The 16,995-nt window shown below is 40.5% G+C and overlaps 2 protein-coding genes across 4 annotated transcripts; one reads left to right on the top strand and one right to left on the bottom strand.

Annotated features, from left to right (window-relative positions):
- Nucleotides 1-6,014: 6,014 nt before the first annotated feature.
- LOC119280585 (DAR GTPase 3, chloroplastic-like) lies at nt 6,015-8,755 on the top strand. The gene is made up of 9 exons (XM_037561396.1): nt 6,015-6,271; nt 6,435-6,578; nt 6,716-6,832; nt 6,914-7,057; nt 7,153-7,239; nt 7,601-7,716; nt 7,846-8,027; nt 8,164-8,221; nt 8,311-8,755. Exons 1-9 carry the CDS (start codon nt 6,125-6,127, stop codon nt 8,432-8,434), a joined length of 1,119 nt encoding a protein of 372 aa, XP_037417293.1. The 5' UTR covers nt 6,015-6,124; the 3' UTR covers nt 8,435-8,755.
- A 124-nt stretch (nt 8,756-8,879) lies between these two features.
- LOC119280560 (protein PSK SIMULATOR 1-like) lies at nt 8,880-16,175 on the bottom strand. Of its 3 annotated transcripts, none has more exons than XM_037561376.1 (13): nt 15,974-16,172; nt 15,224-15,856; nt 13,949-14,274; nt 13,466-13,558; nt 13,292-13,382; nt 12,627-12,714; nt 11,573-11,670; nt 11,345-11,414; nt 10,479-10,579; nt 10,136-10,252; nt 9,911-9,987; nt 9,781-9,825; nt 8,880-9,697 (listed from the first exon to the last, which is right to left on the bottom strand). In XM_037561376.1, exons 2-13 carry the CDS (start codon nt 15,521-15,523, stop codon nt 9,166-9,168), a joined length of 1,938 nt encoding a protein of 645 aa, XP_037417273.1. In that variant the 5' UTR covers nt 15,524-15,856; nt 15,974-16,172; the 3' UTR covers nt 8,880-9,165. The 3 variants fall into 3 exon arrangements, with proteins under 3 accessions (XP_037417273.1, XP_037417280.1, XP_037417285.1); XM_037561383.1 differs by having other exon boundaries at nt 15,224-15,852; XM_037561388.1 differs by lacking the exons at nt 9,781-9,825; nt 9,911-9,987 and having other exon boundaries at nt 9,567-9,697; nt 15,974-16,175.
- Nucleotides 16,176-16,995: the final 820 nt, after the last annotated feature.

Genomic DNA, 16,995 nt, shown 5'->3' with positions numbered 1-16,995 from the left:
CGGATTAGCTACCCGTGCCCACCTTCTAATGAGAGTAACTCTTCAACTCATACATTGTTTAATTTCCCTTTGTGCTTACCGAAGGATGATTGTTATGATCCCCTTGATTCTCTTGAAATATCCCTTTTTGATAATGCTTGCTATGCTTGTGGCCAAGATGCCAATATGAATTATGCTTATGGAGATGAACTTGCTATAGTTCCTTATGTTAAACATGAAATTGTCGCTATTGTACCCACACACAATAGTCCTATTATCTTTTTGAATTCTCCAAACTACACTATATCGGAGAAGTTTGCTCTTATTAAGGATTATGTTGATGGGTTGCATTTTACCGTTGCACATGATGATTTTGATGAATGTAATATGCATGTGCTTGCTGCTCCTACTTGCAATTATTACGAGAGAGTAACTACATCTCCACCTCTCTATGTTTCCAACACGATAAAATTGCAAGAAACTGTTTATAATATGCATTGGCCTTTACTATGTGTGCATGAATTGTTCTTTTATGACATGCCGATGCATAGGAAGAGAGTTAGACTTCGTTGTTGCATGATATATGTTACTTTGTGCTCACTACTAAATGCCAAATCATTGCTAATTCAAATTGGCTTTGATATACCTTGGGATCCGGGTGGATCCATTACTTGAGCACTATATGCCTAGCTTAATGGCTTTAAAGAAAGCGATGCCAGGGAGACAACCCGGAAGTTTTGGAGAGTCATTTACTTCTGTTGAGTGCTTTTATATAGTTTAAAAACAAAAAAATAAAGAGGGAAACCTAAAACTTTTTCAAAAAGAAAAGCGAAAGTGAGAAAGACGATCATTGTTAAAATGGGAACTAGCCTTGAACTTCATGCCCATGGAAACTTTGTGAATATTGATTACAGAAACTTCTCAACAAAAATAAGTATCCCCTTGTACAATTCCTTTGTATTATAAAAATAATGTGCCAAAGTTTGCCTTTAGGATGTTTACATTGCTTGTTCGTTTGTGCGGTGCAGAACAGAACCTTTGGCTGTAGTGCGTGATTTTACCTTTTTTGCTGGAACGTCAAACGGTTCTGAAACTTTTTGCACTGTATTTATATACAAATTTTTTATTTTTCCTAATTTTTTCAGAATTTTTGGAGTACCAGAGGTATGGTGAATGTTCAGATTACTACAGACTATCTTGTTTAAGACAGATTCTGTTTTTGATGCATAATTTGCTTGTTTTGATGAAACTATCGATTTCTATCAGTGTATTAAGCCTTGTCAAAGTTATATTACAGCAGCTACAATGCAAAAAACAAAATATGAATTGGTTTTCAATAGTACTCAGAGTAGTGATTTGCTTTATTATACTAATGGATCTTACCGAGTTTTCTGTTGGGTTTTGTGTGGATAAAGTGTTCGGAGATCGAGGAGGTCTCGATGTGAGAAGAAGGAGGAGAGGCAAGATCTCAAGCTTGGGGATGCCCAAGGCACCCCAAGTAAATATTCAAGGAGACTCAAGCGTTTAAGCTTGGGGATGCCCCGGAAGGCATCCCATCTTTCTTCAATAAGTATCGGTATGTTTTCGGATTCGTTTCGTTCATGCGATGTGCAAATCTTGGAGCGTCTTTTGCATTTAGTTTTCATTTTTCTTTTATGCACCATGCTGGTATGAGATAGTCCATGGTTGATTTATAGAGTGCTTATTGCACTTCACTTATATCTTTTGACTATGGCTTTATAGAATGCTTCATGTGCTTCACTTATATCTATTGAAGTTTGGATTGCCTGTTTCTCTTCACATAGAAAACCACCATTTGTAGAATGCTCTTTTGCTTCACTTATATTTGTTAGAGCGTGGGCATATCTTTTGTATAAAGAATTAAACTCTCTTGCTTCACTTATATCTATTTAGAGAGATGACGGGAATTGGTCATTCACATGGTTAGTCATAAAATCCTACATAAAACTTGTAGATCACTGAATATGATATGTTTGATTCCTTGCAATAGTTTTGCAATATAAAGATGGTGATATTAGAGTCATGCTAGTGGGTAGTTGTGGATTGTAGAAATACTTGTGTTGAAGTTTGTGATTCCCGTAGCATGCATGTATGGTGAACCGTTATGTGATGAAGTCGGAGCATGAGGTATTTATTGATTGTCTTCCTTATGAGTGACGGTCGGGGACGAGTGATGGTCTTTTCCTACCAATCTATCCTCCTAGGAGCATGCGCGTAGTACTTTTGTTTCGATGACTAATAGATTTTTGCAATAAGTATGTGAATTTTTTATGACTAATGTTGAGTCCATGGATTATACGCACTCTCACCCTTCCATCATTGCTAGCCTCTTCGGTACCATTCATTGCCCTTTCTCACCTCAAGAGTTGGTGCAAACTTCGCTGGTGCATCCAAACCCCGTGATACGATACGCTCTATCACACATAAGCCTCCTTATATCTTCTTCAAAACAGTCACCATACCTACCTATCATGGCATTTTCATAGCCATTCCGAGATATATTGCCATGCAACTTCCATCATCATCATATACATGACTTGAGCATTCATTGTTATATTGCTTTGCATGATCGTAAGATAGCTAGCATGATGTTTTCATGGCTTGTCCGTTTTTTGATGGCATTGCTATGCTAGATCATTGCACATCCCGGTACACCGCCGTAGGCATTCATATAGAGTCATATCTTTGTTCTAGTATCGAGTTGTAATATTGAGTTGTAAGTAAATAAAATTGTGATGATCATCATTATTAGAACATTGTCCCATGTGAGGTTATCAAAATAAAAGAGGCCAAAGAAGCCCCCAAAAAAGAGGCCAAAGAAGCCCACCAAAAAAAGAAATAAAAATAAAAAATGAGAGAAAAGAGAGAAGGGGCAATGTTACTATCCTTTTACCACACTTGTGCTTCAGAGTGACACCATGTTCTTCATATAGAGAGTCTCTTGAGTTATCACTTTCATATACTAGTTGGAATTTTCATTATAGAACTTGGCTTGTATATTCCAACGATGGGCTTCCTCAAGTGCCCTAGGTCTTCATGAACAAGCAAGTTGGATGCACACCCACTTAGTTTCAGTTTGAGCTTTCATACACTTATAGCTCTAGTGCATCTGTTGCATGGCAATCCCTACTCCTCGCATTGACATCAATTGATGGGAATCTCCATAGCCCGTTGATTAGCCGCGTTGATGTGAGACTTTCTCCTTTTTGTATTCTCCACACAACCTCCACCATCATATTCTATTCCACCTATAGTGCTATGTCCATGGCTCACGCTCATGTATTGCGTGAAAGTTGAAAAGGTTTGAGAACATCAAAAGTATGAAACAATTGCTTGGCTTGTCATCGGGGTTGTGCATGATTTGAATACTTTGTGTGGTAAAGATGGAACATAGCCAGACCATATGATTTTGTAGGGATAACTTTTTTGGCCTTGTTATTTTGAAAAGACATGATTGCTTTATTAGTATGCTTGAAGTATTATTGTCTTAATGTCAAATGATAGACTATTGCCTTGAATCACTCGTGTCTTAATATTCATGCCATGATTAGATTACATGATCAAGATTATGCTAGGTATCATTCCACATCAAAAATTATCTTTTTTATCATTTACCTACTCGAGGACGAGCAGGAATTAAGCTTGGGGATGCTGATACGTCTCCGTCGTATCTATAATTTTTGACTGTTCCATGCCAATATTATACAACTTTCATATATGTTTAGAAACTTTTTATACTATTTTTTGGGACTAACATATTGATCCAGTGCCCAGTGACAGTTCTTGTTTGTTGCATGTTTTTTTGTTTCGCAGTAAATCCATATCAAACGGAGTCCAAACGGGATAAAAATTGACGGAGATTTTTTTGAATATATGTGATTTTTGGGAAGAAGAATCAACGTGAGACGATGCCCGAGGGGGCCACGAGGCAGGGGGCGCGCCCTGGGCCCTTGTGGCCACCCCATAAGGCGGTTGATGCCCTTCTTTCGCCGCAAGAAAGCTAATATCCAGATAGAGACCGTGTTAAAATTTCAACCCAAATCGGAGTTACGGATCTTCGGGAATTTAAGAAACGGTGAAAGGACAGAATCAGAGAACGCAGAAACAAAGAGAGGCAGAGAGACAGATCCAATCTCGGAGGGCTCTCGCCCCTCCCATGCCATGGAGACCAAGGACCAGAGGGGAAACCCTTCTCCCATCTAGGGAGGAGGTCAAGGAAGAAGAAGAAGGAGGGGGGGCTCTCCCCCTCGCTTCCGGTGGCACCGGAGTGCCACCGGGGGCCATCATCATCACCGCAATCTTCACCAACAACTTCACCGCCATCATCACCAACTCTTCCCCCCTCTATGCAGCGGTGTAACCCCTCTTTTACCCGCTGTAATATCTACTTTAACATGGTGCTCAACGCTATATATTATTTCCCAATGATGTATGGCTATCCTATGATGTTTGAGTAGATTCGTTTTGTCATATGGGTTAATTGATGATCGTGATTGGTTTGAGTTGCATATTTTATTATTGGTGTTGTCCTATGGTGCTCTCCGTGACGCGCAAGCATGAGGGATTCCCGCTGTAGGGTTTGCAATATGTTCATGATTTGCTTATGGTGGGTGGCGTGAGTGGCAGAAGCACAACCCCGAGTAAGTAGGTTGTTTGCGTATGGGATAAAGAGGACTTGATACTTTAATGCTATGGTTGGGTTTTACCTTAATGGTCTTTAGTAGTTGTGGATGCTTGCTAGAGTTCCAATCATAAGTGCATATGATCCAAGAAGAGGAAGTATGTTAGCTTATGTCTCTCCCTCAAATAAAATTGCAATAATGATTACCGGTCTAGTTATCGATTACCTAGGGACAAATAACTTTTTCGTAACAAAAAGCTCTTTACTAAAACTAACTTAGGTGTGTCTTCATCTAAATAGCCCCTACTTTTTATTTATGTTCTCTTTATTATCTTGCAAACCTATCCAACAACACCTACAAAGTATTTCTAGTTTCATACTTGTTTTAGGTAAAGCGAACGTCAAGCCTGCATAGAGTTGTATCGGTGGTCGATAGAACTTGAGGTAATATTTGCTCTACCTTTAGCTCCTCGTTGGGTTCGACACTCTTACTTATCGAAAACTGTTGCGATCCCCTATACTTGTGGGTTATCAATTACTTGTGAACATAATTGGGTTACAGACTGTCTAGCTGGCCATGGAAGAATGGAGGGTAGGACTCACTCTGTGCATTTTGAAACCGAACCGAAAAACCATGCCAAAAATAAACCAAACCGAACCAATTTTACAGATTTTATGGTTTCTGGTTTTGGTATGGTATGTACTTTTCATACCGTTTTGAATTTTGGTTTTTATGGTATATACCGAAAAACCGAATGGTTAACCGAATAAAATCGAAGTAAAAATAAATTAATATTTCTGGAGGCAAATAATCATACAAGTTGTCATTTTTCTTGTAGATGAGTCAAATTCACTACCAAGCACGTACAATTTTCTTGTAACATAGTCATTTTTGGCTTTAAAAAATGCTAAGCACGTTATACTAACCAATGGATGAATCCATTTATGCATATATAATATATATATATATATATATATATATATATATATATATATAGTTATATAGAATTTGTGTAAAATTGTATGTCTTTTGAGTCATAAATTTGTAAATTGTTATGACGTCATTTTTAAATTCGTGTCAACTTTGGTTATTACGGTATATACCAAAACCATACCGAAATAATTTGATATATACCGAAACCGAATAGTATTTACCGAAGTATTAATACCGTACAGACCGAAAAACCGTACAAATCGAACCATGTAAACTGAATAAACCGAACGCACAGAGTGAGGTAGGACTGCTTGTTGGCTATGTGAAATTCCTGTGTGTACCGAGCTACTAGTTCCAGCTGATTGTAACTCTGTTTCTGCGGAAAAAATAATTGTGCTGACTACAGTATAGTAAAATTTACAGAAAGAGAAAAGAAAGCGAGAAAGATAAGGTTTGGGCCACCCAGCCATAATCCCTCTCCCTCGCTGCACACAGTGGGCACCCGAGCTCCGCTCAGCTCGACCCCTCTCAGACCTACTTCGCCGGCTTCCTTCCACGCCGCCGCCCCCATGCTCCTCCCGACGCGCCGCCTCCCCGCTGCCCCTTCCGGCCCAGCCGTCCACCCGTACATCTCCCCTGCGCGGCCCTCCCTCCGGTTCCGGCGACAGCATGGTCGAGCGGCGACGGCGAGGGCGACGTCAGCGACACCTCCCGTGGTACGATGCTCCTGCCTCGTGGATTCGATTCCTGCAGATAATCAAACAGAGAATTAGGGTATCGAATTAGGGATGCTGCTTACAGAAAATTATGAGTTTATCAGTTGGAATGGTGAAAATTGTATTGCTCTGATGTTTACATTGCTTTGCTTCAAATGATTAGTTTGGTGACACACTGCTGGGTCTGTACGAGAAAGAGAGGTTAGGCCTCTCGCGGTACGCCGACGAGGAGTCCAGAGAAGACGTGTTCTGGGAAACCTTAGACGCTGATTTGCAGTACTGGACCAGATCCCTGCGCCCGGTGCAGGTATAAATCAGGTGTGCTTTAATAATGGAATTAACACTCATTACATATATGCTCAACGTAGTAACAGTTCTAGTTTATCAAAATCAGCTACTAATGTTCAGTGTGTTCATTATCTCATTGCTATCTGCACCTTGCAGTGGTATCCTGGTCATATTGCAAAAACAGAGAAGGAACTGAAAGGACAGCTAAAGCTCATGGATGTTGTCATAGAGGTCCGGGATGCTAGAATTCCCTTGGCAACCACCCATCCTAAGGTAGTGGTCTTGGCGGTTTCTCGTGTTTATTTCTAGAAGCGGCGGCGTTTGATTGTGCTGAGACATGTTTTGAATGACCAGATGGATTCCTGGCTAGGCAACAGGAGAAGGATCATAGTGATGAACCGCGAGGACATGGTGTCGGCCGACGACAGAAATGCATGGGCAACTTACTTTTCTAGTCAGGGTATCAAAGTTATTTACTCAAATGGCCAGCTGGGCATGGTAAGACAGCCGTTATGTAATCTCTGTTGCCAACTGGTCAGGTATATACTGGCTTATGCCCTGATGCAGTATATCACTTTCCCGTTCGTGGTCAGGGTACGATGAAATTAGGCAGAATGGCAAAATCAGCAGCATCTACTGTGAACACAAGGCGAAGAGAAAAGGGATTGCTTCCTCGTCCGGTAACTCAATTGATTTGTTTTGCTTTCTGTCATTTTTTCCCTCTATACATGCAAATTATTTTTTCGGGAACTTTTCAATAAGAAGAGGTACACTCTGCAACTTGGTTACGATATCATAGAATGTTTGCGTGCATCCCTTCTGAACTCTGAAAAACTTCGGTTTCATATAGGCCGCAGTTAGATTTGTTTGGAAGACTTGTGTAAAGTCATTGGTTTGTTAGTTACATTAGATTTATTTGGCAGACTTGTGGAAAGGCAATATTTCTTGATCCTTTTTCAATTAAGTAACCATCCAGGTAACGACGATCTGTTTACCTTATTCATTGTCTCTGTTGTACTTGTACCTTGTTTTTGTTTGAAGGTTCGAGCTGGAATTGTTGGATACCCAAATGTCGGTAAATCTTCCTTGATTAATCGCTTGCTAAAACGAAGAATGTGTCCAGCAGCACCTAGACCAGGTGTCACAAGAGAACTGAAGTGAGTTACTCTGCTGCATACGTGGTCTTAACATTGATGGTTGTTCTATACACATATTGTAGTTTCTCTTAGTAGGAAACAATGTGATGTTTTCTCTATTCAAATTCTAACATTTGAAACCTCAAACAGGTGGGTTCGTTTTGGGAAGGATCTAGAGCTATTAGACTCACCTGGAATTTTGCCAATGAGAATTAGTGATCAGGCAGCTGCACTTAAGCTTGCTATCTGTGATGATATTGGAGAAAGGTCATATGATTTTGCTGATGTGGCAGCAATTCTTGTGCAGATATTGTTAAGACATCCGGCTGTGGGTGAGTGGTCCGACAATCTAATGATATGTTGCATACTCTCTCCAGTTGCAAAGAAAAATAACATTTTCTACGTACCATTCCATCATCAAGTGTGGGTGCGAATCAAAATCATTACTAACAGGTTTGTGTGAAACAGGTTCTGAAGCATTTCGAAAACGATACAAGATTGATGTAGACAGTGACTGCGGCAAATTGTATGTTTTGATCAACTCAGTTCTTTGAAATGATATTAGAACTTTTGGAGTTGAGCCAATGTTCTTATACCATAGTTGACATTTTACAGGTTTGTCACAAAGCTCTCGGTCCACTTGTTCAATGGAGATACCACCCAAGCAGCTTTCCGCATCTTATCCGACTTCCGGAAAGGAAGATTTGGTTGGGTTGCCCTAGAGAGACCTCCAACATGAACAATGAATATAACACTTTACCAGAGATCATACTCACCGTAAGACGCACGTCAATCACAATGTCGCCATCATAGGACAATTTCTCTGGACCTTAACCTATGTGTGGAGTGAGGAATCTATTGAGCATAGGGTGGCTATATTCCTACATCACAAGTCTTGATGGCACATCAGAAATTGCCATGTAGTTACATGGTTGTCAAGGCCTCTAGGGGTCTGAGCTGATCTGTATGAGCATATGAAAGTTGGTTTAACTCTATTTTGTAATCTGCTACAGATTAAGTATGAATAAATGGAACTTGGTTCCAATTTTGCGCAATTAAATGCTCGCTCGCATTTACCAGACTACCCATGGCTACTTTGGTGAAATTTGATTGGCCTTACATCCACATTTGAAATGTTATGCTGTTAAACAATTCATCAAGCACTGGAATTTGCAGGCCATGTATATTCACAACACAGATATCCTATTTTCTTCAAAACTTGTGTTTTATACAAGCAACTAAACATTAGATAGTTTTTACAATAACTCCGCTCTTCTGTTCAGAACATGGCATATAATACAATGTTTGCTACACCAGTTACTCTCAAATTGACATACTGCTAGGTCTTCACCTCGGACGGGTGGCCTCGCGTAGCCTGTAGGTAAACACCGACTTTTTACATCCTTGCCAGAGCTATGGATTTCAGGATAGAAGATGACTACACAGTATCCAGGTTCATTCACATTTCTTTCAGTTGATTCCTGACTGAATTTCCAGACCATCAAGCCTGTCAATCAAATCCAAAGCCTTTGTCCTATCAATCTCGAAGTCTATGACAGGGAGCATGGAGAACCTCCTAAATGATAGCAGATCTTTCCTGTTGCCACTGGTTGGAGAATGGCTATTGCTCTTGCACAATCTGCTATGTTTGTCGTGCCTCGACTTTGTGTCGAATTCTTGACTTTTGCTTATCCCAGGGACGAATTTCCTGTACTTGACACACCTTAGCATATCCTGATCCTCTGGTGTGAGAATCGGCGATGAATTGTTCGCTGGGTCCAGCTGCAACCTAATTGTATGACCCTTTTGTGTCGGTGAACGGACAGGAGATTTGATAGGAGACCTTATATCTCCATTGGCTGTTCTGGATTTACTGATGAGATGATGAAGCCACACAACAAGCTCAAGGATATGTGCTTCAGTCTTGTCCTTCTCAGCATGATACAGTGTCTCGATCCGGGTCAAGTCCATCTGTCCTGATAGCTTGCAGCTCAGCTCAGATCTGCATAGAACAAAAAGATTGACACTCTTGAGAAATTCTATTTTCGTTAGTTATCTTCCAAATTATTGCAATCATAAGCTAACCCTGTATTTGCCCACTCTCCAACCCAACCAAAGCCATGGTGTGCCCTGATATGAATAGATAATCACATTCTCATCAGATATGGATAGTTTTTGTAATTAAAAAGAACAGGTCATAGGTGATAATAAGTACTTAGTCGTATTATGGGCAATAGGGACAAGCCATCGCAAAGTTTTCTCCATTTCAGCTTTGATTTGAGAAACCGTAAGCTGCATCCATTTAGCATAACCATGTTCCAGTGTTATAAGATACATCACCATAGCAAGGAATTATGATTCACGATTCCACAGCATGGCATCGCGATTCACAACTGTCTACTCATAGTAGAAGCGAATATGAGCCCCCAGTGTGGCATACCTCTTCTTTTATCTCAAAAGATTGTAGCTTAGGCCGGAGAGCAGATTTGACAGTAGGCGGCAAACCTTGGTATAGATTATCCCTCGTGTTTGAAGAGATAGAACTTGACCGGGAAACCTGCCAAGTCGCAAATCCTTTTTAGATAATGGGTGCCCAAAACCAATGACAATTGCGTGAGCCACAACAAAGGGTGACTGCACAACATATGTAGCCTATGAAAATGTTGCTAATTTTGTAAGAATCTTGAACTGGAGCAGACATCTTTGTATTAGAGATAGATCAGAATCTGTGATATTACTGTGATTGCAGAATAGTTGTGATATTTCCAGTAGAGTTAACTTACAAGTGTATCAATCTGACTGATGATATTTGCATAATGGAGCGCAAGGCCTGCTGGTCCCAATCTATTATGGCGTTTCACGGGTTCTTGTGGCTCTTCACTCTCTACAGTTAATAGGAGCAGGAACCTCTAAATCATTGCCACAATTCATAATAAGATCACAATGTTTTGACAAGAATCAGCCTACACTTACGTTACCTATTGAGGTAAACAATTTAGATTACCATATTGCAGGGTTAAAGTGTGTGTTCATGCATGCACAAAAGCCATTCTTTCCTAAAAAACCATTGCACACTCCATAGCAAGTACATGCAATTAAACTGAGCACCGGACATACTAACATATTTTCGATAGCTGCGACAAAAACCCAAGAACACATTTATACTATAGCATGGAACATACTCCCTCCGTCCCGAATTACTTGTCGCAGAAATGGATAGAAATGGGATGTATCTAGAACTAAAAATACATCTAGATACATCCATTTCTGCGACAAGTAAATTCCGGACAGAGGTAGTATGTACCTTATCCCCCCTTGCTGAGCGTGAATAAGTTCAGGGCATGTCCTCAATAAAGATACATTACCTTTGCTTGGCTAAGGGTGCAAAACTAGCTAAATTCTATAAGAGGTTTATTCGATATGGATGAAAAGAAACTGAGGGTCATCTATCCAGGCAAAAGAACCAACCCCTTTAAGTTTTTTTAGTGAACAAATATCAGAAAAACTTAACCAAAGACATCAGAATGCATTCTTAAATCATATGCGGGGGAAGTTGATTATAGCAAAGCATATATATGATCCTTCGAACCACCATAATTACTAGCAACAACATTCACTCTTGTAAGACAGCAGCCATAAGTATCAATACCAGCATGACCAAAGGCATCATAAATTTCCAGATCTAAGAAGTGGACGATGTCTACAAGCTTTTCAATCACCTGCAAAAAGAGTAGTTTTCTTCAAATCTGGGAGCATGAGGTGATATATCCACGTAGTTTAAACATCTAGTGCTAACCTACAACATAACCAATGCCTTCCTAGAGCCAGCATTTCTTATTGTAATAGATTTTATTATACCAAACTCTGTACTACTGACCTCTTCCAAATTCTTGGACCAAAGTGACTTTCTTTTCAAACTTTTAACATGCTTACTTTGGCTCTTCACTTCCTGCTTTAGTATATGCAGATTGTCACCTGTAAATAAATCATAAGTTTTCCTTTAGCTCGTCACTAGCATCCCTCTGAGTGCAATGCACATTTTACACATTATATATTGCATGAATGCATACTGACAAATGAAACCGAGGCGAGGAGGTATATATCATAACTCATAACAATTATGTAGTGAGATAAGCACCCAAGAGAAGGGGCCAAGGGGAGCACCCTCCGCAACAGCACAGCGTGCAAATGGAAGAGGGTGAATATGCTAGAATTTGAAACGTCAAGATGTAAAGGGCAATTAGTTGGTGAAAACTAGTAGTTGTGCAATTAAGAGGGTGATGCTGTGTGAGTGATGATAGTGCAAGGCTCCAACGTATTTTCTCATCCATTGGACCAGTCCCGCTTGGTTGGTCTGGATTGATTAGATTGAACTTAACTCGCGATTCTTATGTAGCTATAGATTATAGTTTTACAGATAAGCGGCATCCAATGATAAATATCAATCCTTAAAGACTTTTCTAATGGAAAGCCCACAAATCATTGAGATGCACCATATTATTGTATTCTGTACTACTATGCACACAAGAAAGGAATTACTTTGGGATGAGTTTTTAGCTATGTTTTTAAGGCGACGCCTTACCGCCTTAGGGAGGGGGGGCGCTTTGGCGCCTAGGCGGGCGCTTTGGACGCCTAGGCGCCCAAAGCGGTCGATTTTCCAAAGCGGAGGGGGAGCGCTTCGACGCCTAGGCGTCGCCTTAGGGACGCTTTAAAAACATAGGTTTTTAGAGAATATCGATAAATGGCAACATAAGAACTATACAAGCAACCTAGTCGAAGACTGCATCTAATGGGATATATGTTTATTCATAAAAAGTAATGGAGTATTTCTTAAATAGTTAGAGAACAGGACAAACCCAGCTAAAAACATGCAAAATGTGCAGCTAGGCCTGATAAATCAAACAGGCCTACAGTTCAGAAACAAAAATAACCTGTTAAATTCAAGTCATCATGTTCTTGATGTTTACGACGATAGTCTTGCTCAAACCTATCCAATGCATGCAACTCATGATATAATTCCTGAGGGGAGAAATGTAAATAAGTGAAGCAAAGTCAATAACATGAAATCAATAAACAGAATAACTCATGTTATTAAAAAAAGACCAGAATAATATCAGAAGTTCAAAAGACGGACATCTAGCAAAAGCCGAAAAAATATAGGTCGCTTTGGGAATTTACAGTCCACAAGATACCAGTTTGATTATGAATTTCAATCACAATACATTGTTGCTTTCAAGACGAATCTATTAGTATGCAGCCAATCTTATTGATGGTCAAAACTGAAAATGTTTGATGCTTACTTTTCAAACTAGAAGGAGTACACTACATGGTTCTTTGCACTTGCAGGCTTGGAGCAAATGCAACAGTTACTAGAAAAATCCAAGTAAACGAACAAATTTGATCATGGACCACTCAAACGAAGTATTGACAACTGAAATGGCCCAGATATTGCTACGTTCTATTCAGCATGTAGCTATCATTCAGTGCTAAATTCATTGCACAGTTACGATCATGTGCAAAATTTAAGTAATCAAAATGGCACATAATGCAAATGACTTATTTAAAAACCATGCTAAATTAGCATGGTGATCCTTACAGCTGTATACTGAACACAAATTATCAACTGCTGCATCACGGTCTCGGCATCTCGTTTCAGGGAATGCTGGGAAGTTCTTTCTGACACCAACCTAAGAATGGCAACAGTGAAACACAAGTTAGTACCTTATAATAATCACCTTTGCCAAAGACACGGATAGAAAACGAACTGTACTTTTCGAAGTAGCGGTCCAAGTTGTGCCACTGAGGATCCTTGCAACGATTGCCAAAACGAATAATCTCTTTTGAAAATACATCTAACTCTTCCCTGTTGGAATCAAACAAAACAATTAACCACTTGACAAGAAGATGCAAGAAAGGTTCTGCTGAAGTTCTCCGAATAGTGAATACAGTTCTACTGGGGTAATGAAACGACTCCCTTTGTTTTGTTATATCTGTCATCAGCCTACCATACGCACAGACGAAGGTAGCACTAATCTTACATATATTTAATGAAAAATCATCATGCATCCCCCTATAAAATGGCATGCTACCACTTAACTCCTTCCAAAGCATTAAAGTACGGGCAAAGTATTGAAATATTAACTGCATTCTCAATTACTTCAATGGTCATATATTTTTAAATGGCCACTCATAAGGCCGGTGATAGATATATTAAAATGGAGGGAGTAATAAGCAGTGTAGATTCAACACTTACCTTTTGTCAGCAGCTGCAATCTCAAGTAGTTCATCCATATCTTTGGATATCAGGTGTTGGACACCTTCTGAATGAAGCACCACTTCTTTTATATGCTTTATGTTAGAATTTGACAGAGAACGCATTAGATTGGAACCCTTAACTATTGTGTTTGCCACCTCAAAAGCCAAAATAGATATTTTATTTCCCTTTGCTCCAGAACTTGAAACAAAGCCACTGCTAGCATTTAAACTCGCCATGCTACTACCAAGTGTGTCTAGAACCTCCACAGCTTTCCCAAGTCCAACAGTGCTAGCTCTACCTAAAATTGTGCTCATTTCCGAAACCTGTTTCAATAGTCAGTATAGCAAGCAAACATTAAGCAGCCTAACAATGTTTTATGGAATGAACACTCTAGACACTCGAAAAGAGCAAAGACAAGTGTAGACCTAATTTAAATGCAAAAAACAAAGTGGTCCTTATAGTAGGAAAAGCTCACAAAAATTGCATCTTTTATTGGCTATTACATAATAATTTTCATAGCATGACAATTTTTGCTATTTAAGCCCGAGAAGCCCAAAATAATTGAAGAATTTTTTGCTGCTTGCATGGAACAACCTTGCATAGGATAGCCAGGAAGGATGAGCTCATTATGTGCAAAGTCATGCATCTGGCCGTTTGGTTTATTTTGCAAGATGACATGAGTTTTTCCTCGGCATTAAATAATTCAAAAGTAACTGCAGAATATTGTTAATCACACTTAGCTCACGACTATATATCACTGAAAATCGTTCGCGATTGTTAATCAAGACTTTTAAACAGGGGTGAGTGTTATATACTCATTGAAGTGTTTGCTTGGAAGTTATAACTTAGGATTTCTAATTCCCTGCTTTAGCATATCAGTACCGCGAAAAGATCAGAAAATATCCAACCCACTACAGTTGGATTCGATACAATGCGCTCACTAGACTCAACTACATGTGCACCATCTAGAATAAGGAAAAAAGGGCACTTGGTGTAATGGACACTTTATTTCGTAAGGTTGCTAATAAGTAATAAGCAAAACTATTCTTCATAAGATAGCTACCTGACTAATTATTCTTCTCACAGTAAAAAAAAAACATAGTACCTATGCATATGATAAAACAGGAACGCCATATGTCACTACAATCATGGTACAATCTAACAAACTAAGGACCGGAGAATTACTTTGAAAAGCTATCAGTTAACGAAATGCGGTACCCTGCGGCCTAGTTCGTCATAGATTGAAAGAAATGGCACAAAAACTCCTCTAACCTTGGCCTTGCCCAGACCAGCCCTTTGCGACAGTGTCCGAGCCAGTTGTGGTGTCCTGGACCCTGTGTGCTCAGCATCTGTACCATTGTACGCAGCAAGGCCGGGCACGACGCTCTCCAAGAACGAGAAAGACTGCTGCTCTTCCACCTTCTTCGTCGCGGCCTCTTCGGACACCGACTTCTTCTCCTCCTCCTCCTTCAACAACACCACCGGCTCATGATCGAACACCTGGTTCCTGCCGAGCGCGGTGTCGCTCGGCGACTTGTCTACTGCCGAGACCTTTGAGCAGAGGCCTCCCATCCCCCTCCTTCCTAACCAAAATCCCCCCTGATCCCCACCTTATGCCTAATCCAACTGCTCACCTCCCATGCACCGTGATACCGTATTATTCCGTAACCCTCCACAAAGCTAAAGCGGTCTAGCGACTCCAATTCCACCAGCTTCCAGAATTCCCCAAACAGCTCCTCCTCCAGGAACCACTCAGTCCACCAAGACCTGACCAAACCAACCAACCAGGCCGAACCGGGCCAGCTCAGGCACGAGGGTTTACGCCGCGGCACGATCCCAGCAGCGCCAATCCATGTAACGAGGGCCTGCCTGCCTAGCTTCAAAAAAAAAAAAGAGCCTGCCTGCCTGCCAGAAACCAGAGAACGGCGCAGCTCAGAAACGGCGCCCAATTTCCTGTCTTTCCCGGAGAAAGGACATGATACTTGAAGCGGAATCTGAGCGGGAAAAGCGGCGGAGACGGACCTTGTGAGGATCGGCCGGGGGCCGCAGCACTCCGCGGGGGCGCGCGAGGAGATCGTGGATTGGCGTTGGGGTTCGACGGATTTGGGGAAGAGGAGCGGCGGAGACGGGGATCAGGGGAGGGGAGAGGAGCTTCGGCTGCTGTTGCGGAGACGCGAGTGGACGAGTTCACACGGTCAACTGCTACTGCCACACAGTCGCGTGTACACACAGCCGAATTGTTTTGTTGCTTCGGCACAAAATCATTCTTTGTGCGGCATGGTCTAAATTTTGTGTGGTGTTTATCTTGAGCAATAACTCAGAAAAATGTATGGTATGATTTGCGTGCGTTACATGTGCCGATCACGTCTTCGCTCATAAAATGTCTGATTTACTGGTGGCCCCCATCTTCACTCGATTATTTCTTGGAAAACTATCATGGTTGCCATTCATTATGTGGGCGACATACATGTATTTTTTTTCCTCGCAAAAAAAAGACATACATGTATTTTTGAGATAATTTCTTTTTATAGAATGTTAGAAACTAGGATGTCCTAAGTATTTAAACGACTAATGCAATGTAATGAAAAACAACTTCCGTTACAAGGCACAAAAAGCTTGCCGTAGTACTTAAAAAGAAAATACTCTAAGTATTATTGTAACTGTGGGTGACTGCGGTTAGGCGTATTAAATATATCCAATGTAATGAAATACAATTATGAATCCATATTGAATAGATAACTTTTAAATATATCCAAATAGTAAACCATGCGAAACTACATTGTTCATTGCCCCAGTTAGGCGTATAGGAAATTGCCATATTTTGGCTTCATCAATCTCGAGACACGTCGACTCAATCTCTCAGAGCTGCTTATCGATTAGGATGTGTGTATGTATACAATAGCGAATCTTGAATAAGAATGAAGGGCAGGCTGAACTTGAGTACAAGAGATTGGAACGGGGAAACAACATGCTAGACACTTAGACAGTGGGTTGAGATGGGCTGGGAACTAGTAGTGAATTTTTGTTTTTCAATTTTGAAGGGC

This window comes from Triticum dicoccoides, chromosome 1A (genome assembly GCF_002162155.2).
Source record: "Triticum dicoccoides isolate Atlit2015 ecotype Zavitan chromosome 1A, WEW_v2.0, whole genome shotgun sequence".
NCBI classification, from domain to species: domain Eukaryota; kingdom Viridiplantae; phylum Streptophyta; class Magnoliopsida; order Poales; family Poaceae; genus Triticum; species Triticum dicoccoides.
The sequence above is the reverse complement of the archived record's forward strand: the minus strand, read 5'-3'. Positions and strand labels throughout refer to the sequence as shown.